The sequence below is a fragment of the Labrus mixtus genome, chromosome 23 (assembly GCF_963584025.1).
Source record: "Labrus mixtus chromosome 23, fLabMix1.1, whole genome shotgun sequence".
NCBI lineage: Eukaryota > Metazoa > Chordata > Actinopteri > Labriformes > Labridae > Labrus > Labrus mixtus.
Window position 1 is genome coordinate 16,885,365 of NC_083634.1, and position 21,389 is coordinate 16,906,753.

The following is a 21,389-nucleotide window of genomic DNA, read 5'->3' on the forward strand; positions in this document are numbered from 1 at the left end:
TTCTGATCTGTGATTTCCTGATGCATGTATCTTTTGAACAATGTGATTGATGCTGTAAATGTGAATGGAAAATAACAGTGTGTTTATGATTTATGACAATAAATGTTCTCTCAAATGTCTCTCTATGGGGCTTCTTCAAAACTGCTTAAGTTTCGTTTTTACTGAAACCACACCCACCAAAGTCAGTGGGTCTGTCTCAGCCTCTCTGGGCTTCTCAGGATGATCACTGGATTGTCTCTAGTGCCATGATTGCTTAGTTTGGAGCTGAAAGAAACAGGGTGAGTCATTATTTTAAACAGTTCTGCCGCTTCATTGATGTTTTTGATTAAAAAACAAAACTTTACGAATGTGATGCAGGATTCAGATGTAAGCTGACTCATGTGAAGCTGAGTCACTGGGCAGGGCGGGGTTACTAAGCTTACAAATAGAAATCCCTCAAACTACAGAACTTTTAGTCCCATGCTATCATATCATGCTATACATGATTTATAAATCAGAGAAAAAAAGGTTCTTATGATCAAACTTTCTCCAACAGATTTCATAATGACATCCCTCAGTGTTTTTGCTTCATTGCCAGAGGATCATTTCCAGTGCTCCATTTGTCTCAACGTCTTCAGCAGCCCAGTCACCACCCCGTGTGGTCACAACTTCTGCAAGACCTGCCTCAGCGATCACTGGGACAAGAGCGAAATATGTCACTGCCCGTTGTGTAATAAAAGATTCTACGTGAGACCCGAGATCTCCACAAACGAGGTCATCGAGGAGATTTCCACCCAAATAAAGAGGAGGAAATGTGAGACCCCTGAAAGCGCTGATGCACCGTGGCGGGTGAAGTGTGATGTGTGCACGGAGACAAAATTCAAGGCGTTGAAGTCTTGCCTCGTTTGTTGGACGTCGTACTGCGAAGCCCACCTGGAGCCCCACCGGAGAGTCCCGTCCCTGATGAGACACAAGCTGATGGATCCCGTGGAGGACCTGGAGGAGAGGATGTGTGAGAAGCACGAGAGGGTTTTGGAGCTTTTCTGCAGGGAGGAACAGGTGTGCATCTGTCTGCTGTGCAGCGAGACCGACCACAAAGACCACGAGACGGTTCCTGTTGATGAGGAAGGCATTCGGCAGAAAGTAAGAGACTCCTGTTTGTTTAATGAAACTCAAAGAATAAGCTCAAAGTCAACTGATAGTCTCTCTGATGAAACATAGGAGATGTAAAGGCCTATAGGCATAAACTTCAAGCTAGGTATTGGCTAAATGCTAAATTAGCTTTTGAGACTTAGCTGTCCGTATATCAATTGAGTTATGTGTTATTTTACCTTAGAATGTGCCATTATGTCCATTAGACTTTCACCATTATTGTGTCTTCACAACCATGTTTTCTAACCATGCTGCACCAGTACAACATCGCCCTGTTGACAGACATTATCACATTAGCATATGAACCGATGTCAGTAGCCGTTCACTACTGATTCAGATAAGAGTTTTTTTTATTGGGGAGATAAATCACCTGTTGAATAAACTCTGACTCAGCAAGATCCATTGGCAAGGTTGTGTAATGGTCTCTTAAATCAGTCAAACACTACCATAAAAGTAAGTGAAGAGATTTGTATTTTTCTGTCATTGTCTTTGTTTGTGTGAAATCTTGTTGTGCAGGCTCAGCTAAAGAGGAAATCACTCTTTTGTCTTGAAATGTTGTTTTTTCAGGAAAATATTGAGTCCAAGAAGGCAACGATCAAAGTGATGATTGAGGACAGAATGGAAAAGATCCTAGAATTCACAAACTCGTCTGAAACGCGCAGGGTGAGTACTCAGTAGTGTTGTAGTCAAGACCACAGTAACCGAGACCAAGACATACCCGAGACCAGAGCGCTCCAAGGCAAGACCAAGATATACCCGAGACCAGAGCGCTCCAAGGCAAGACCAAGACATACCTGAGACCAGAGTGCTCCGAGACCGAGACAAGACCAAGATATTTAGGGGTCGAGACCGGGTCCAGACCAAGTCAAGACCAAGACCACACTAACTGAGACCAAGACATGCCCGAGACCAGAGTGCTCCAAGGCAAGACAAAGTCAATTAGGGATCGAGTAAGAGTCAAAATCCAAGTCCAAGGCCAGGCGAGACCGAGACAAAGACCAAGACTATAAATGTCACTGAAAAATCATCATCTTGTGTGTAGCGGGCGTGTCACTCATTTAGACCGTAAGTCTTGATTTAAAATCCGGAGTACGTCCAGTCTGACACCGAGACCGTGTAAAAATGCTTTGGATTCCGAGAAAAGAAACTTCAAAAAGTGGTCTCCAGACCGGTCTTGAGACCAAGACTGATTTTGAGTACTAGCACTCTGGAAAGAAACTCCAACTGCAATCGTCACATGTACCACACTTGTATATCTCTGATGACACGATTGAATATTTATTTGTTTTAGGAGAGCGCAAACAAAGAGATGGAGGACAGCGAAACGCTCTTCAATCATCTGATGAATGGAGTGCACGAGGTGCAAACTAAACTGAATTTGAACATCAAAGAGAAGCTACGAAAATCCCAGGAGAAGGACATAGCCATGGTAGAAGAGCTGCAGGAGGAAATCAGCAAACTGCAGAGGAAGCACTCTGAGCTAGAAGAGCTCTCACAAAGTGACGACCACCTTCACCTCCTGCAGGTTGGAAATGTTCTTTAATATCTAGTTAACTCTCCTTTCCTGGACTTTTTAATGTTTGTAGAGAGAACAGGGCAGTGGGTAGAGTCGTAAAACAGGGATGAGAGAGTGGGGAAATGACTCAGCTGTTTATTGGCTTTAAAAATAGATGAAATCCAGTTATGTGGCATTTATGGTCATGTGTTTGTGAATCCTTTCAGAACTTGCAGACTGTGAGCAACATGTCAGGCACGAAGGATTGGTCTAAGATCAGTGTCTACTCAGACATGTGCGTGCAGACGGTGAGGAGAGCCATGACTCATCTTGTTTCTGATTTTCAATCCGTGCTGAAAACTCTGACGGAAACAGGTAAAAAAAAAAAAACGGCTTTATTTCACTTCCCTTAAGCCTGGCGTACACTGAATGATTGTATAAAAACTGTGGCAGAATATCAGCTCACACTGCACGACTGAAGCTCACAGTTTGTGTGCTCACACTGTACGATCTGATTGTAGGGCAGGACCTGAGAGCTCACACTGTACGAGATAAATCTGGACAGAGCATTCACAATTGTCGATTGACAGTATGCGTATTTCAATTGTCACACACACACACACACACACACACACACACACACACACACACATTAGCATCAACAATAAACTCAAGCTCAGCAGCAGCTAAATCATGACAATTATTCCATGTCAGCTGGAGGTAGGTCCACAAATATTTCCTGCCAACGTTTCTTTCATGATTGGAGGGAGTAGACAGATTAAGCAGGCATGCCTGCTGTTGCCACGGTGATTTCGGACGTCGAAGTGTGTGCAGTTTTTTGACCAAAATTTCAAACATGCCAGAAAAATCATCCGACCTGTCGGAGCAGCTGATCAGTGTCAAGACTGATTTGCCGTCGTGTTTCAGTGTTTACTGCACAACTAACGACGCATGATCAAGCTGAAAATTTGGCCTGATTTTAAAATTTGGCCTGATTTTAAAATCAGTCGTACGACTCAAACATCGGGTCTAAATCGACCTAAAATTGTACAGAGGACGCCAGGCTTCATGAGTTACCCATTACTCTCTTGTTTTTTTATATTTACAGAGCTGACCAGGATGAGACAATATAAAGGTAAGATTATGGATACATTCAAATACATTTGTCCCTGATTTGGATTATTGGTGACCATTACATTTACCTGTACTTCCTCAGAGTCTGTGACGTTCGACCATGACACTGCTGGTTCTGGCCTTGTGGTGTCTGACGCGGGGAAACGTTTGAAGTACTTCAGCAACGCCAGCCTATCGTCGTCGGATGACTTTTTGAGGTTTGACTGTCCCATGGTTTTGGGGAAGAAGGGCTTCACGTCCGGGCGTCACTACTGGGAAGTCAGAGTGGGGCTGAGAAACAACTGGGATGTTGGCGTTGCCACGGAAACCGCAAACAGAACAGGGAAGGTGGCCTTGAGAAGAGAAAATGGCTTCTTCGCCATAGGAAAGCGAGGTTTTGATTATCAAGTCCATTGTACACCCTACACAGCTCTCAACCTGTGTCCCAGGCCGAGACAGGTGGGCGTGTATTTGGACTATAACGAAGGCAGAGTGTCTTTCTATGACGTGGAGAGAAAGTTGCACATTCACTCCTTCACGCGGGAATCTTTCACGGGCAAAGTATTCCCGTACTTTTATCTGCACAGCAGGGCCAAGAAATCTGAGCCGTTGGTTATTTCCTCCATGGTGGATTAAGCATCTCGGCTTTCTCTTATTTATTCTCTCATTCAGGATTGAAAATAAACAATAAACAAAGTAACGCTTTGCTTTGCAACTGATTCCTTATAAGGTAAAGGTATAGAATAATGTCAGTAAATTGACTTTGCAATGATGTCATTATTGGTAATTCTTTGATTCATGAGAATAAAGGTGGCCAACTTCATATTAGCATGTTTGTTTTTTCTGTCCTGTGTGGCTGAAATGTTACGAGTAAATGTCTCCACCTGTTTTATCAGGTGTATGTAGGTTTATGAGTCCAATGAGTCCAACAGGACCGCCCTCTTTCTCAGCAGTGATGGGTGTGTCTTTACTGTAGACTGTAAGTAATAACCGGTACACAGGAAGAACATGTAACGACGACTCACACTGTTAGAGCCTCAGGAGGGACGCGCTGGTGCAGTGATAATGGGAAAGGTATGTGAGTTTCATGATTAAATTGTGATGATTTAATTCTTATAAGTTTTGTTTTGATAACTGCCGTCATTTTTTGTAAGTTTACAGAACTGATACGCTGAGTGCTGATCATTAAACACACACTTCATTGTTTACAGTTCACGTAAATAATGAGTGAGTCAGTTGCAACCGTAGGACAAAAATCCACAACCTGACTTTTTATAAAGTTAATAACCCGTCTGCTAAGACTGCTGAAACATACAGCAATAAAGACACCACTTTACGGCAGAGAATTCTTGATTCTGATTGGCCAATCACCTCATGGCTCTAACGCAGTAACTTCAAAGCTCCACTAAATACACGTTTTTCCATGATAAACACATAAAGCCCCTGCCACCACAGTTAGAACAGCGTAATAAAAAGACATTACAATACCTTAAGAGGCTGTGACTCCCACCTCTTTAAACACTGAACTCCTCTGTGGCTCTATAGAGGTTTGAGACAGTTGATATTTCTTCTTCTAGTTGATAAGTCTTCAAACCACATCCACACGCAGCTGTTTGCGTCCTGTAGATTAGTGCGGCTAAAGATAAGGCGGCGAGTAAACCCGTACAAAATGCCACCATCTGCAGGAGGTCTTTACACCACGTGGAGGCAGCATTCTTTGCAGGCTCATCACAAAGCTGTTTGACATGAGCCTGCAAAGACTTCCTGATGATTGCGTCTACTGCTGGATCCTCTAATAAGATCACAGATTCCAGCATGCACCTGCCACAGAACTGCTTCTCCAGGTCTCTCAGCACAGCCCTGCACACTGTCTTGAGGCTCTTCACCTCTGGGCAGGAGCCTTCCCTGACCACGAGTCGCTCCGTGGTCTGGTTGAACAGTCTCTTTGTATGGGCGACCCACTCTCGACCCACTTGGTCAGCACTCTCACCGTCAGCAGGGTGACAAACAACTGGAGCTGCTCCTTACCTTTTGTCTCGGCGGCGGCAGAATCGTGACAGGAGCCAGAGGGATCAGAGTGCTCAGTTGATGTTTGAGATTGGTCCAAACTGACCCTGGAGTTGCCGGCCATTTCAGAGATTTTCTCCTGTGAATCTTGTTCAGAAACGGTGTTAGGTTGTTTTACACCCATCTTCAACGATTAGCACTTCTTCTGCAGTAGCCGAATGCTTTGAACCAATCCATACAAGGCACTTATCCATTGTCACACAGTGATTGCCTTGTGTATAAGATAATTTACTTGTAAAGATGTGCTTGAAAGGGTGTAGACCTGACGAGGGTCAAAAGTCAATTTTGCTATAATAAAAAAAATATTTCTAAATTTTTAAAGGGTTGCTGGAGTTTTTAACCTTAAATATTGCTTTCATGCATCATGCAATTTGTCAAGTTTGACACAACCCTCACACAATTCTTCTCTGTAATGGTTCACTACTATTGACAGACCAAACTTTTTTCAGCTAAAAACCTATGTACAGTAGGCTATATGTGTATTATGTAGTGTTGTTGCGCAATTTGGGTCCAAAACTCGACTGATGATGACGGCACCAAGGTGTGAGTGGGCAGGTTGGCATTTATGGAAGCAATAAAACCATACAATGACTAACAATATAAAGACCTATAGCTAATGGAGACTTTTTAATAGTTGATACGTTTTTAAATTAGCTCAACTCTGGTGACTCAATGCAGAAATTCAGAGGTCCTTCTTCACAGTTGAGCCCTTCAAATGTCTGAACATACCATTTTTCTTGATTTAATTTTATCAAGAAATACATATAGTTACATAAATCATCCTTGTTCAGCTGTTTCGGAATGCTAACACCAAAGAGAAACTACAGAAAAAGTATTGTGAATCAAATGTGTGCTAACGTGTGTCCTATTCTGTGCAGATACACTGTAAACTCCCAGTGGAATACATCTTCACCTGTGCGTGCTAATACCTCACCAACCCAGACCAAATGTGTGCACACGCACACACATGCAAAGACAGACGATACGCTTGAAGATAATGTCAGAGCTGTTCGAGTGCTGTATCTGTCTGGACGGGTTCACCAGTCCTGCGTCCCTTCCCTGTGGACACCGCTTCTGCCTGGGATGTATAGGTGAATTCTGGAGGATTCATGGGGCCTGTCAGTGCCCCCTCTGCAAAGCCCTTTTCCCAATCAGGCCACAGCTCAAAACCGACCAAACTCTACATTCCCCGAGTGGGGACGCAACTGTGCCTTTCAAATCTGGAGAGGTTCCCTGCGATTTCTGCCCAGCCAAGTACAGAGCCGTCAAATCCTGCCTGGAATGCATGGCATCATTTTGTGCCACTCACCTGGAGCCACATTACCAGGACGAACATCTCGGGCGCCATCTTCTGATCAGCGTGCTGAAGAACCTGGAGGACTCTGTTTGTGGAGCGCATGGAAAGCAGCTGAGTCGGTTCTGTCGGAGTGATCGAACATGTATCTGTGCCATGTGTGCCCAGACAGAACACAGGGGCCATCACATTGTTTCTATTAACAAGGAAGTTACAAAGAAGAAGGTAAAGGAGCACCACACCAGCAAACATTTTAAGTTCAGTTATTTGTGTCACTCCATATTTATTGTCAGGCCTAACCTAAATATGCAGGGAAACTAAAGCCATGTTTCCACCAAGCAGTCCGGTTTGGTTCAGTACAGTTTGGTACAGTAAACCCTGAACTTGTTTACGTTTCCACAGCCAACAGTAAACTTATTTAGTAAGCGGAGTGTAGGCCAGATGGAGATAGCCGCGTCAGCTATGTAATAGTGTGACATCATAGCAGCCCAACACAGTGTAACCCGATATTAATTAAGTTAAATTTTCAAGAAGAACAGGGGCACAGTAAACAAGGGACCGTTTAAGGTTGGATCTGTACCCTTGGCACCCCAACATAAGGGTACCAAAAAAGTAGGACGGTATGGATCCCTTATTATGGTACCATTCCCAACTTTTGACGGTGGAAAGCCAATAAATGGGGACTGTACCGAATGGATAGATCATCTGAATGATGTGAAAGAACGTCTGTTTTTCTGTTAAAGGAACAAACAAGATATTTGCACGAGTGATGTGAGTGTTGAGGAATACAACACATTTTTTCCAATTTCTAACACTGATGGATAATACCTTTTCCCCCAGAGATAACAATGTGAATGTAGTTTGATGCATGCCATCAGTTCAGCTGACAAAATATTTATTTCCACAGATTAAACTAAAATGGAGGAAGATCAAACTTCAGCAAGCCATTGAAGAGAAAATAAGCAAAGTTGAGAAAATCAAGCTGGCAGACCTCGGTGAGGAAAATCGAAAGGAGGTGTGGGCGCAAAATGAAGAGCTCGTCGGGCAGCTCGAGGAGGAAATCGCTCAACTGCAGAGGAGAAACACTGAGCTAGAGCAGCTCTCACAGACAGAAGACAGCATCCACTTCCTGCAGGTCTGCTTTGTGGTCCAAAGATGACTTAATGAATCCACTAATCCGCTATATTTGTGACTTTTAACAATGGCAACACCTGATTCTTTAATGGAGTCTCTCTCTCTTGTCCTTACAGAGATTTCTACACAGAACGTCAACCTAATTCGACTACCGCGTTCATCTGGTGGTTTATCTTCAAGAGCACTGGAACAAAAGGACCGCCATGCTTTTCAAAACCGGCGATAGGCTTTCCAGGCAAATTATTGGAACAAGTGGTTAACATTGTAAAAAAAGCTGGCATTAGCTTAATTTTATGCTAACTTTGTAAGGATTCCCTTTTGAATTGAGTAAAACCACTCGTTTACCAGGAAGTAACCTTTCAGTGCCAAGCAAAACATGCGAGCCACAACACACTGGTAGAAAGCCAAATTGTAACTTTCACATATCAGTTCACACAAACATTTTTGCTTATCATTGCCTGCATATATGATAGAGCCAATCAGCTGTTTGCCAGGGAGTCCAGTTCTTGTGCTATCTAAGCTAACTAGTTGCTGGCAGCCTTCTGTTTAGCAGAGAGATAAGACAGTGGCCCGACTTCATCACACACACACACAAACAGAAAGCTGTTTTTCAAAATGAAAACACGTATTTGATATATTTATTTTTACGGTATTATCATGATGAACTGTTACATTTAAGAACATAACAACAATGATATGCCAATACAACTTAAATGATGATTTGATAGGACTGTAACATCACTGGACAAGACAGACACTAAACTGAAAAACTGCACTTGATCTTTGATGCTAAAGGCTCAATGAGAATTAATCCTAGTATGACTGTAATTTATGCCTGAATGGATGATGTGATGTTTTTTAAAGCAGAAACTATTTACATTTCTATTCTTACAGCTGTATGTATGTAAACAGTTATTTTTCATTTGAGTCATTTGAGTGGAAAATGAGTCCATCATTCTTTAAATTAAACCTTTTGATGAATAACTGAAAATGAAAATGTCTGAAATTCCTTTCTAGCAGTCAACATAAATCTTGAGCAACATGCACACAAACGCACCCCCCCCCCCCCCCCCCCCCCCACACACACACACACACACACACACACACACATAGCCAAACACACTTTATGAGTCGAGTGAGAAAAGTGAAAGAAGGCTGTTTGATAAGGAGCACCGTAAGAGCTGAAAGGTAACATTATCATTCATGAGTATATTAAATGTTTTTTAAATGGAAAAATCAGCCAATTATTTTCTTAAAATTCTTTTGAAACCTGTTTACTAATTGAGTACTTGTTAATATTATAATTATTAAACCCCAGTGTGTTCATGGGCATTATATTCATACAGTATGTCATGTTGGAATTTCATCCCACACTGTACCAGTATAAAGTCATACAACCAGAACATTAAACATGTCAGAAATGCATCTGACCAGTCAGAAATCAGCAGGGCAGGATGTGATTGGTAATAAACCTGCCAGGTGTCAGGTGGATCAGGAGAAAGTGTCTCGAGATATGCAAAGGACAGACTTAACTAAAAGAAACATTACAATTGGATAGAAGGGTGAAACACGATTCGGGCAGCTGGGGTAGGACCAAAATGCAGATGGTTGTAATTAGACTTATGGTATACAAGTAAGCTAACAGGTCTGGAACTAACAAAAAAATGCTGTTGGGGGTTTAACCTGTTAGAGAGTAAGAACACAGGTTCTATAGGCTACCCTGCACATCTGAATTAGGCTCCAAAGGTGGAAAGCATTGCTCTATGTCAACCTCGGATAATACCTTGTTGAATATAAGGACTTATATCTGATTACATATTACATTTCAAATTGAGTAACCTCATGATGATCTCTTTACGCAGATATGGCCTCCGCTCAAGCATCACCCTGCGACACTGGCTCAATCGAGAAGCACGTCACTTGCACCATCTGTATGGATGTGTTTGTGGATCCTGTCACTCCACGTTGTGGCCACTCCTTTTGTAAGAAATGTCTGCTCAGCAACTTTTACATGACGTGTCCCCGGTGTATGAAGCCTCTACTCACAACCCCAGATGTGAACATCGCCCTGAAAAACATCGCTGAAGAGATTAAAAAAAAGATCCCAGAGAAAAAAGATGAGTACGCTGGGGCGCCCGGAGAAGTGGCCTGTGACGTTTGCACAGGGCGAAAGCTGAAAGCCAAGAAGTCGTGCCTTGTGTGCCTCGCCTCGTATTGTTCGACCCACCTGCAGAATCATTCTGCGACTCAAAGGTTAAAGGGCCACAAGTTGGTGCAACCTGTGGAGAACTTGGATGAGAGGGCCTGTCTGCAGCATGGACGCCCTTTAGAGCTGTACAGCAGGACAAAGGAGAGATGCATCTGTGTCCTCTGTATGGAAGACGACCAGGAGGAGGTGGTTCCTACTGAAGAAGAATGGAGCAGGAAGAAGGTGAATCATATCTTTTTTTTTATTATTCAAATCTTGACAAGTCCACTGTGGTCGGCTCTATTAAGTTGCAAACATGGTGAAACAGGAATACAATCACACATGTGATAAAAGGTGTTGATTTCCATGCTTATTGGTGCGTTCCTTTTACCTTGGAACTCGGAGCTCGTAATGACGTCACACCAGAGCAAACTGGCTCCAGTTGTGGTCACAAGCAACATGGACGCCTCCAGGAGTACCTTTGTTTTGTTAGCTAATACATGGCAATATCAACACAATGCATGATGGTTTAAAGGGGAAATAACATGACAGCATGACCACAGATAGAACTTGCACGGTAATTGGTGTGATTGATTTGATTAAACAAAAAGAGGATATTGACTATTTTTTTCCTTTTTTTTTTTTTTAGGCTGAGCTTGAAAACCCCAAGACTGAGTTTCAAAAGAAAATTGAAAACAGAAGAACACGGATGGATAAGATTAATGCATCTCTTGAGAGCTGTGAGGTAAGGCGCAAGGGAAGGAATTTTTCTGATCCTGGATTGACCTATGAAAAACGGATCGGACCAGTCTGTGAACATCAAAACTGGACAAGTTACCAAATATGCGATAAAATGGAACTGTCACAAAATCCATTTGTCCCAAAAAATGATAATGCTGCCTATTGGGCCAAAATCTCAGACCAGTGATGTAGTAGCAATGGAACAGTTTACACTTTTTTTTACATGGCAAAGGTTTTGGAACAGCTTGTCCAAGAATCACCTTTTCAAGTGATATGTGTTGTTGAAAATTGATCAAGAAAATAGTCATTTGTGCAATGAACAATCCTTGCTTTGCTTCCATTTTCAGGACCAGCTGCACGATGAATATGGGGATATTGATGCTGTGTTCACAGCTGTGATTGCAATGGTGAAGGAAACCCGTGACAGAGCCCTTCAGCCGCTAAAGGACAGGAGGCAGGCTGTGGAAAAGGAGGCAAAAGACATCGAGAAGAAGATGAAAGCAGAGGTTGACCGGCTTGAGAAAACCATCTCTGAGCTGGACGATATATCTGCACTTGAGGATCACATCCTTTTCCTACAGGTGCAAGGACATTTTTAGAGAATGTACAGCTGCTGATATGTCTTCAAATCATTTAGAAAATGTCTGTCTTTTGAGAAGATGAACAACAGCCAAGCCTTTCAAATTTCTGGGACTTGGCCCAATCCTATTTCAATCCCCTCAGCCCTGCCTTTGCTTTGGGACTTCCCTTGATACTTTAAAAATATTTCCAAGCTAAATACATCCAATATGTAGATTGTTCTGTTGATGCTAATATCAGGACTACTACATTCTTCTTCCACCCCATTTGACAACTGACCTTCTTTTGAAGGGTAGGCCCAATGCTTAGTGACAGAGTGCAGTCTAAATGTCCATTTGACTGCTTGTTGGGTTTATCTCAGATTTTTTCTTTTGATGTCTTTCCCTGTCCAGAAGTACCCATCTCTTCAAGACCTGGACAACATCAAAGATTGCCCAGAGGTAGAGCTGGACACGTCACTGTCATTTGGCACCATGAGAAAAATCACGACCGCCATGTTGGAATCAATTCAACAGGAACTGGAGCGGCTGACCCCCATTGGTAAGAGTTATATCATGGTGGTATGGTTGAAAGTGAAAAATGTTGACATTACGAGTGATCTACAATCATTTCTCCACTTTACAGAGATTCAAAGAATTCCAAAGTTCACAAGTGGGTGATTTACTATTTTTGTTTCTAATGATATCCTTCAAAATGTTGGCTTTGTGGATAAGATGTGACTGTTATTTCAAATGTGTTATTAACAGTGGATGTGAGGCTGGATCCAGCCACTGCGCACCAACACCTCATTCTTTCTGATGATGGTAAGGAAGTCAAAGATGGAGAAGAAGACCAGAAAGTTCCTGATTCTCCAGAGAGGTTTGATGTGTTTGGCAGCGTCCTGGGTCTTAACAGGTTGACCTCTGGGAAGTCCTACTGGGAGGTGGAGGTCAGAAACAAGACTGGATGGGATCTGGGTGTAGCAAGAGGGGACGCAAACCGAAAGGGAAAACTAACGCTGACCCCAGACAATGGGTACTGGGTTACTGTGCATTTTGAAGATGAGAAGTACGCAGCCCTGACATCTCCACCAGCTCGTCTGTCCCTGACAGAGAAGCCTCAGAAAGTGGGAGTGTTTGTGGATTATGAGGAGGGTCTTGTGTCCTTTTATGATGTGGCTTCCAAATCTCACATCTACTCGTTTACTGACTGTTCATTCAACGGCAGGATCTTCCCATATTTCAGTCCCCATTTGAAACAAGATAAGAAAAACACGGATCCCTTGATTATTTCTTCTGTGAAAAAGTGTAAGCAGGACAGGGATCTGTCATGAAGAATATTTGTTATGGGTATCAAATTCAGGCTGTTAAAAAGTTATGCTTGGTAGAATTTAATTTGGAAATGTGTGTCGATTTCTGCCCTTTAATGCTTGTTGGGTTGAAAAGTAAAAACCAATTCCAATTTTGTAAAAGTTTAACATTTAAAATGATCTGCAAGATACAATGTGAAATCCTTGGGGAGTGCCTTGGATCTTCTGTGTTTGCCTATTTGAGGACCCACGCAGCGCTCCTAACCTTTGATGTCTTAAATAAGTTGTTCATTTCCGATGTTAAACTTAATCTGTATTATGCAATGATATGTTTCAGTAGCAGGGCAGAGGAACAGAGAGTGGTTTGTAGCTTTTTTCCCTAGAAATGAAACCGAAACTAAAAAAATGTACCAAATTACATTTTACACAAAATATGATGCAATCTCAAAAATGATTGCATCATATGATGAAATACTTAAAAGTTTGCACCAAAAAAACGCCTTTATAAGTAATAAGAAAATGCACTTCAATGACTCTTAACAGTAAATAAAGAGAAAATTGTTTTTTTTTTGCTGGTTTATCATGAAATGTGCTCTTATAGACATACAGACATGAAGTCTCTCTCAATGCTGTAGTGCAGTTAGGACCACTGATAAATGGTGGAGTAGAAGTAGAAAGAAGCATGAAATTTAAAAATTACAGACACTCAAGAACAGGGGCATGTCCAGCTGGACTTGTGTTAAAACCAACCATTCGTTTTTTTTATTTTTTTGGGGGGGAAAACTGATATTTTTTTATCAATGTCTATTTCATAAGACTGGCACATAGCAAAGTAATGCACTCTGTCTTACTAACAATGAGCTAACTGGCAATATGTACGGACCAAAACATTAGCAAATTAGACCGTGCAGGAGTTTGCACGCAAATTTCCAAGTACTTTAAGTTCTGACTTTATCATAAATCTTCTTTTTGTGAATTTAAAAAATATAAGCTGATGATCCATACACTTTCATTATAAAGTAGATATGATTGGTGAAGTTAGAAAGGGTAGGCCTATATTTATTTTGTGTGTGTTTGTGCACACATCACACACACGCTCCAGTTGGGCCACCCCAGTCATACAAATCTGGACACGCCCCTGCTTAAGAAGTAAAGCAAAACTAGTGTGTACGCTTGCTTGAGTATACTTAGTTATGTTCACCAAATAAGTTCTGTCTATTTCATAGCAGGTTCTGTCAAAACAAGAAAGAAGTAATGCTCAGTATATTCACTTTTTTTATTAAGTGTTTCTGTTGAATTCACTTTTACACTGCTTCTTCACTATAATCACTGGCTGTGGCTCAGTGGTCTCATCTTTTAACCAGAGGGTTGGGGGTTAAATCTCAACCTCCTGCAGTCCAAGCGTCCTTGGGCAAGACACTGAACCCCTGAGCTCCTGTCGCTGTGCTGTGCTGTAACTGCAGTTCCAGTGAAACGCTTTGGCAGCAACAATGTTTGATCTGTGTAAGCCTGTTTAACATGTGGCACACCCTGCATGAATGAGATCATTTGGTTGACTGTTTGCATACTGACATACCTTTTAAAGATGAGAGAAAAAAAAAAACTCGCAGAGCCTTTCAACAGAAGTGAAACTGAACAAGGCCAAGGGAAGAGCATGCACACAGCACTTTGGGAGTGAAGAGACAAAGAGACAGAAGGCTCTGTGATTAAGGAGCATCTAAGAAGCTGAACGGTAAGTTTATACTCTTTATGGGAGTTGTTTGGGGCTTACATTGTTCTGGTTATTCTTTTAAAATACGAAAAAAGATAATTTTATTAAGTTTTGTTTCAAGACTCTTCACATCTTCAATCAAAGTAGTTCCTCTTTTAAGTTCCCAACAGTGTGTAGCACTTGCTTTAAAGATCCTTAATTAAACTCCAATGTGTTTATTTCTGGATTTTATTGAAGTCTTTTTACCTTAATGTTCGACACCTCGACCGAATCTCTCGGCTAATGGGATTAAACATGCACACTAATAAACCAATGTTGACTAAACGCTCGAGGCTGAATTGTTCAGTATAGGTGTGACGCTAGTAATACTTTACAGGGCTGAACAGTCCTCATGTCTCTGTGTTGTTCATGGAGAAAATAACTTTGTCATCCTGACTTTTAAAACTGTATCGTGACAAAAAAAAACATGATTAATAAATGAAATATATTTCATTATTTTGTTGACGTCGATAACCGAAAGAAGTGATGCTGATTTAAAAAAAATCACTGATCTTGCCTTCTAACCTTCAAACTTTAGATAAAGTGGTTGTTGTCGAAACTTGATTGTTTTTCCCTCAGTTAAAGAACACAATCCTGGTTGGAAAAAATAACTCTGTTATCTAAGAATCTCATCAATTGCCAATGAAATTACTGAATTAGAAGAACTGGTGCAGTGCCTATAGGCCATTTAGAGTGCGGGACTTTGGTAACTTAAGACTGTATAAAACATGAACGCAGTGTCAGTGAAGTCACCCATTTGTTTTCTAAAGAAGACTTTTGAAGCCCAACACTGGCAGTCGGCATATTGGAAATGCTATCTTATGCTAACTAATAGCAACAGGAAATGAGGTGGAGCTGTGGTTGGCCTTAAGCCTCCTGGCCAACAGCTACAACACAACCGCCCTGCCTTTCAGATCAGCCGCGCCCCGAATTATACGCTATCATCAGAACCGATTTGTTCAAAAAAATTCACCCACAGTACAGTCTGTATCTATAAAGAACTACAGGCTGTAAAACAGGCTGTAAGACTCAGAGGGCAGAACAAACACCTAGCTGTGGGGGTGTCACCCACCTGGGGGAGGGGTTACTGCCCTTTGTGATGTCATGAAGGGAAAATCTCCAAACGGCCTGTTTGAGCACAGAATTTCTGAAAAGTGGAGCAGGCACAAGACAAAGAGGATGGACTTTTCTCATGAATGGGGGGTTTGTAGACAGACTAGAGACACACATTAGTGTTAGAGAAACATGGTGAAGTGTATTTTGCACAATATGTGACCTTTAAGTAATCAGTGTATTTTTTTCTCATAAGGAGGTTGATAAGCTTTGTGTTGAACCTGTTTGATTTAATAACCTACACACATTTTGGAGTATAACTATCGTCACAAAACGGATCAAAGGCAACCTGGTTGAAGGACCCAAATGCAGACGGCACTGGGCAGACTGGTGCAGTCCACGGATATAAAAGCAGCAATCATAATAATACGTTTATTTGGTATAGCATCTTTCACAGAGGTCACACAAGGTCGCAACGTGCTTTACAGAATATTACCACAACAGTACTAACAACAATACAATGTTGTTAGTAATGTCAGGCCTAAAAAGCAGGTTTTGGTAGATAAAGTGTTGTGTGTAAATAACCTTGTGTGTCTGTATTACACGCCTAAAGGATGAAGCATTGGTGTCTGACAACCTCGGATACCGACTAGCTGAATATTTGGTCGTATTTCCGAGTACAACATAGAATTGTTTGACGAGATGTTGACATTTCTAATTGGGTAACTTCATGTTGATCTCTTTACACAGATATGGCCTCCGCTCAAGCATCACCCTGCGACACTGGATCAATGGAGAAGAACTTCACATGCACCATCTGTATGGATTTATTTGTGGATCCTGTCACTACAGCTTGTGGCCACTCCTTTTGTAAGAACTGTCTGAGCCGCAACTTTCTTTACAATGACCTGGCGTGCCCATTGTGCAAGCGGTATCTGAGCCAAACCCCAGATGTGAACATCATCATGAGAAGCATTGTTGAAGAGATGAAAAAACCGATCCCAGAGAATAATGAGAATGAGTACACTGGGGCGTCCGGCGAAGTGGCCTGTGACGTTTGCACAGAGCGAAAGCTGAAAGCCAAGAAGTCGTGCCTTGTGTGCCTCGCCTCGTATTGTTCGACCCACCTGCAGAATCATTCTGCGACTCAAAGGTTAAAGGGCCACAAGTTGGTGCAACCTGTGGAGAACTTGGATGAGAGGGCCTGTCTGCAGCATGGACGCCCCTTAGAGCTGTACAGCAGGACGAAGGAGAGATGCATCTGTGTCCTCTGTATGGAAGACAACAAGGAGGTGTTGGTTCCTACTGAAGAAGAATGGAGCAGGAAGAAGGTGAATTGTTACATTACATTCTAAATAAGGTACACAAATCCAGATATGGATGGTGTTAAACGATGTAAAAGAGAGTGTTTGAAATGGGATACTAACTTACTTTTTTGTTTACTTTAGGCTGAGCTTCAAAACAACAAGACTGAGTTTCAACAGAAAATTGAAAACAGAAAAACACGGATGGATGAGATAAATGCATCTCTTAAGAGCTGTGAGGTAAGTTGCAAGGGAAGGAATTTATCTGATCCTGAAAAAACGGATCAGACCAGTCTGTGAACATCAAAACTGGACAAGCGAGTGACCAAACAGTACGCCATAAAATGAAATGACTGTTTGTCCCAACAAATCACAATGCTGCTTCTTGGGCCAAAGTCCCAGACCAGTCACTGTAGTAGCAATGGAACAGTTGACACTTTTTCTACTGGTCAAGAGTTGTGGTTTCTAAACAACCTGTCCAAGAATGACCTTGGTTTTTTCAAGTGGCATGTGTTGCGACAAAAATGTAATTGTCAAATGAAAACTATTTTTCTTCCATTTTCAGGACCAGCTGAATGATGAATGTGGGGCTATTGATGCTGTGTTCACAGCTGTGATTGCAATTGTGAAGGGAGCGCGTGACAGAGCTCTTCAGCCTCTAAAGGAAAGGAGGCAGGCTGTGGAAAAGGAGGCAAAAGACATCGAGGAGAAGATGAAAGCAGAGATCTGCCAGCTTGTGAAAACCATCTCTGAGCTGGACGATATATCTGCGCTTGAGGATCACATCCTTTTCCTGCAGGTGAGAGGAACATTTTCAGAAATGGACCACTGATATATATTTAGTATATGAACATAGATTTCAGCCCAATTCATTTTAAGGGCCTTATCTTAAACTTTTATCGTGACATCACCAGGACTTTGCCCATTTCCAATTCAATCCCATTTGGCCATTTCCAAGTTTTGGACTGCCTTAAACTTAGTAATGGCCCTACATAATGGCGCTAAAATGGGTAAGGGTGGAAAGCTCTGTGTAGAAAAACAAGACATCCTTCATAATGTCAAACTCTTTAAGTTTCAAGTCCAATGATCCATCCATCCATCCATCCACTGTCCTCCGCTTATCCAAGCCCAGCTCCACCTGGGGGATTCTAAGGCGCTCCAAGGCCAGACGGGATAATCCGTCCAGTGAGCTCTGGGTCTACCAGGGTCGTCTTCAGATTGGATGTGCCTAGAATATCTCCAAGGGGAGGGGTCCAGGTGGCATATAGTCAGATGACCGAAATATCTCAACCCCACCTCCTCCGAATGCAAGAGAGCAGTAGCTCTATTCCAAGCTCTTCACTCTTTATCTAAGGCTGAGCCCAGCCACCCTTAAGGGAAAACTCCTTTCAGCCGCTTGACTCTGCAATCTCATTCATTTGGACGCTCATGGCCTCAGACTTGGAGGTGTTAACCCTTATCCTCACTGCTTTGCACTCGGCTGCCAACCGCCCCAATGCCAGCTGGACTAGCCTGATAAAGCCAACAAACCCAAACCTGCAAAAACCTGCACTTACATTTTGAGGTCAACAAATAATAACCAATTTCATGATGTTGCAACTTATATTGACATTTCTGCATGATTAAGATATGGGCATCTTTCCCCACACCTGTAGCCTTTATGTGTAAAGTATATATTGTATGCAAATCATGCTTTTAGAGATATTCTGATACCATTTTACTCAATAATGCCTATACCGACTTTGATGACATTTGAAAAGCTTGCTAGTTCCAACTGACATTACACTGTTGATGCCAGTCATCGTCACCAATGAATCATGGTTTCTGATCAGTGCATAACAGAGGCAGACACTAATAATCGTATTAGGAATACAGGTACCAATTATGATAACTGATAACAAATGATATCCCAATATTCAAACAATTTTATATTTTGGTTATACCAACCACTTGGTAGAACCTTTTTTAACTTCCTTTACAACAGACCTTCCAGTGCCAGGGTAGGCCCAAGTGTTGTGATGCAGTCTAAATGTCTTTCTCTGCAGTCCATTTGACTGCTTGTTGGGTTTATCTCAGATTTTTTCTTTTGATGTCTTTCCCTGTCCAGAAGTACCCATCTCTTCAAGACCTGGACAACATCAAAGATTGCCCAGAGGTAGAGCTGGACACGTCACTGTCATTTGGCACCATGAGAAAAATCACGACCGCCATGTTGGAATCAATTCAACAGGAACTGGAGCGGCTGACCCCCATTGGTAAGAGTTATATCATGGTGGTATGGTTGAAAGCTACATGTTGACATTACGAGTGATCTACAATCATTTCTCCACTTTACAGAGATTCAAAGAATTCCAAAGTTCACAGGTGGGTGATTTACTATTTTTGTTTCTAATGATATCCTTCAAAATGTTGGCTTTGTGGATAAGATGTGACTGTTATTTCAAATGTGTTATTAACAGTGGATGTGAGGCTGGATCCAGCCACTGCGCACCAACACCTCATTCTTTCTGATGATGGTAAGGAAGTCAAAGATGGAGAAGAAGACCAGGAAGTTCCTGATTCTCCAGAGAGGTTTGATGTGTTTGGCAGCGTCCTGGGTCTTAACAGGTTGACCTCTGGGAAGTCCTACTGGGAGGTGGAGGTCAGAAACAAGACTGGATGGGATCTGGGTGTAGCAAGAGGGGACGCAAACCGAAAGGGAAAACTAACGCTGACCCCAGACAATGGGTACTGGGTTACTGTGCATTTTGAAGATGAGAAGTACGCAGCCCTGACATCTCCACCAGCTCGTCTGTCCCTGACAGAGAAGCCTCAGAAAGTGGGAGTGTTTGTGGATTATGAGGAGGGTCTCGTGTCCTTTTATGATGTGGCTTCCAAATCTCACATCTACTCGTTTACTGACTGTTCATTCAACGGCAGGATCTTCCCATATTTCAGTCCCCATGGGAAAAAAGACGAGGAAAACATGGATCCTTTGATTATTTCTTCTGTGCAAATTGGTGAACTGGAAATGGATCTGTCATGAAGAATACGGGGGTAAGTTGTGTTTTGGTAAATGTAGTTCTTTTTTCTTACATTGAATTGTTTCTTGTGTAATAACATTCAGGGTACTATCTGGAGTTTCAGACAACCATGAAATATTTGTTTGGACAGGGATACAACTGAAAATAAATGTTGAAAAAAACAGCATGGCTTGGGATTTGGGCCTAGCATTTCCATCTTAGAAAATAACTGCTGTCAAACTGTTACAATTTCTAATTGTGATTAATCGCAACATTTCATTAGTTAATCATGATTAATGACTTTTTTAATTGCATGTTTATAATTCCATTATTTCATTTGCTAGGCTTTTATTTTGAATGTTTGTGCTGTCTTAAGCTGAGAATTCAACACTACTTTTAATTTGAAATAAAGTAAAGACCTTCTGGTTGATTGAAGGTCACGACATTAACTTAACTAAGGTCAAAGGAACTTGTTAAAAAATAACTAAAAATAACAGCTCAAAGTAACGGTAAAAAAGGTTAAATGTTGTAATGTGGATATTACTTTGGACTCGTCAGCTGAGCTGTCTGAGAGTTTTTTTAAAAAAAGTGAAATGAGACGTTCTAAATGCTGAGGTGTCGTTCTTCTCCATCACTGTGACCACAGGGAGGCGCTGGCTTATCCACGGTGCGCCTAAAGGGACAAAATAGTATGCGATTAATCGCGTTTAAAAAAATCAATGCATTAATTTCAGTCCTTAATTAACAAGTTAATGCCACACACACGTATACATATATGATATTATCATGAAGAAAAATAAACATCAAATGCTTTTACTCAGCATAACATGTCTTTTTTTTAAATCTACCATGAAATCTGATTATTAAAAAAAAAGGGGGGAGAGGGGCTTCTGAATAATTTGTGTAAATATTTAAAACGTGGACATTGTATGTAACAAATCATCTGAAATTGTCAATTAAAAAAATTAACATTTCTTATGATATCAGCCTTTTTGCTCTCTTTTATTGAAATCATCTATTTTCTCTGTTTCTTACGAAGAAGGATTCAAATTTCGAGATTAATCTCGTACATTCACGAGAATAAAGTCGTTATTTTAGTCTATATCAGAAGAGCAGCAGCCTGTTCGAAATGACAAACGTGGAGCATCTTGTTATACTTTAGTAAAGGTTTCACAAATCAGGAAATAGGCTACTTCCTTGTGTGGTCGGTAAAAACAGTTATGTTATGCAATTAGTGATGTGTAGTTCGT

General features: G+C 41.6%; 4 protein-coding genes across 4 annotated transcripts; all 4 read left to right on the forward strand.

Moving 5' to 3' along the window:
* The first annotated feature begins 502 nt into the window (after positions 1-502).
* LOC132958161 (E3 ubiquitin-protein ligase TRIM39-like) lies at positions 503-4,444 on the forward strand. Its single transcript, XM_061030795.1, has 6 exons — positions 503-1,122; positions 1,699-1,794; positions 2,423-2,656; positions 2,854-3,001; positions 3,735-3,761; positions 3,843-4,444. The coding sequence occupies exons 1-6, from the start codon at positions 514-516 to the stop codon at positions 4,373-4,375; spliced, it is 1,647 nt and encodes a 548-aa protein (XP_060886778.1). The 5' UTR covers positions 503-513; the 3' UTR covers positions 4,376-4,444.
* Positions 4,445-4,703: 259 nt separating this feature from the next.
* Positions 4,704-8,854, forward strand: LOC132958166 (E3 ubiquitin-protein ligase TRIM47-like). Its single transcript, XM_061030813.1, has 4 exons — positions 4,704-4,813; positions 6,685-7,325; positions 8,008-8,235; positions 8,351-8,854. Exons 2-4 carry the CDS (start codon positions 6,774-6,776, stop codon positions 8,375-8,377), a joined length of 807 nt encoding a protein of 268 aa, XP_060886796.1. The 5' UTR covers positions 4,704-4,813; positions 6,685-6,773; the 3' UTR covers positions 8,378-8,854.
* A 1,198-nt stretch (positions 8,855-10,052) lies between these two features.
* LOC132958162 (E3 ubiquitin-protein ligase TRIM39-like) lies at positions 10,053-13,598 on the forward strand. The gene is made up of 6 exons (XM_061030796.1): positions 10,053-10,665; positions 11,072-11,167; positions 11,511-11,744; positions 12,135-12,282; positions 12,367-12,393; positions 12,489-13,598. Exons 1-6 carry the CDS (start codon positions 10,099-10,101, stop codon positions 13,052-13,054), a joined length of 1,638 nt encoding a protein of 545 aa, XP_060886779.1. The 5' UTR covers positions 10,053-10,098; the 3' UTR covers positions 13,055-13,598.
* Positions 13,599-13,821: 223 nt separating this feature from the next.
* LOC132958159 (E3 ubiquitin-protein ligase TRIM39-like) lies at positions 13,822-21,120 on the forward strand. The gene is made up of 7 exons (XM_061030794.1): positions 13,822-14,762; positions 16,584-17,164; positions 17,282-17,377; positions 17,703-17,936; positions 19,245-19,392; positions 19,475-19,501; positions 19,597-21,120. Exons 2-7 carry the CDS (start codon positions 16,586-16,588, stop codon positions 20,160-20,162), a joined length of 1,650 nt encoding a protein of 549 aa, XP_060886777.1. The 5' UTR covers positions 13,822-14,762; positions 16,584-16,585; the 3' UTR covers positions 20,163-21,120.
* Positions 21,121-21,389: the final 269 nt, after the last annotated feature.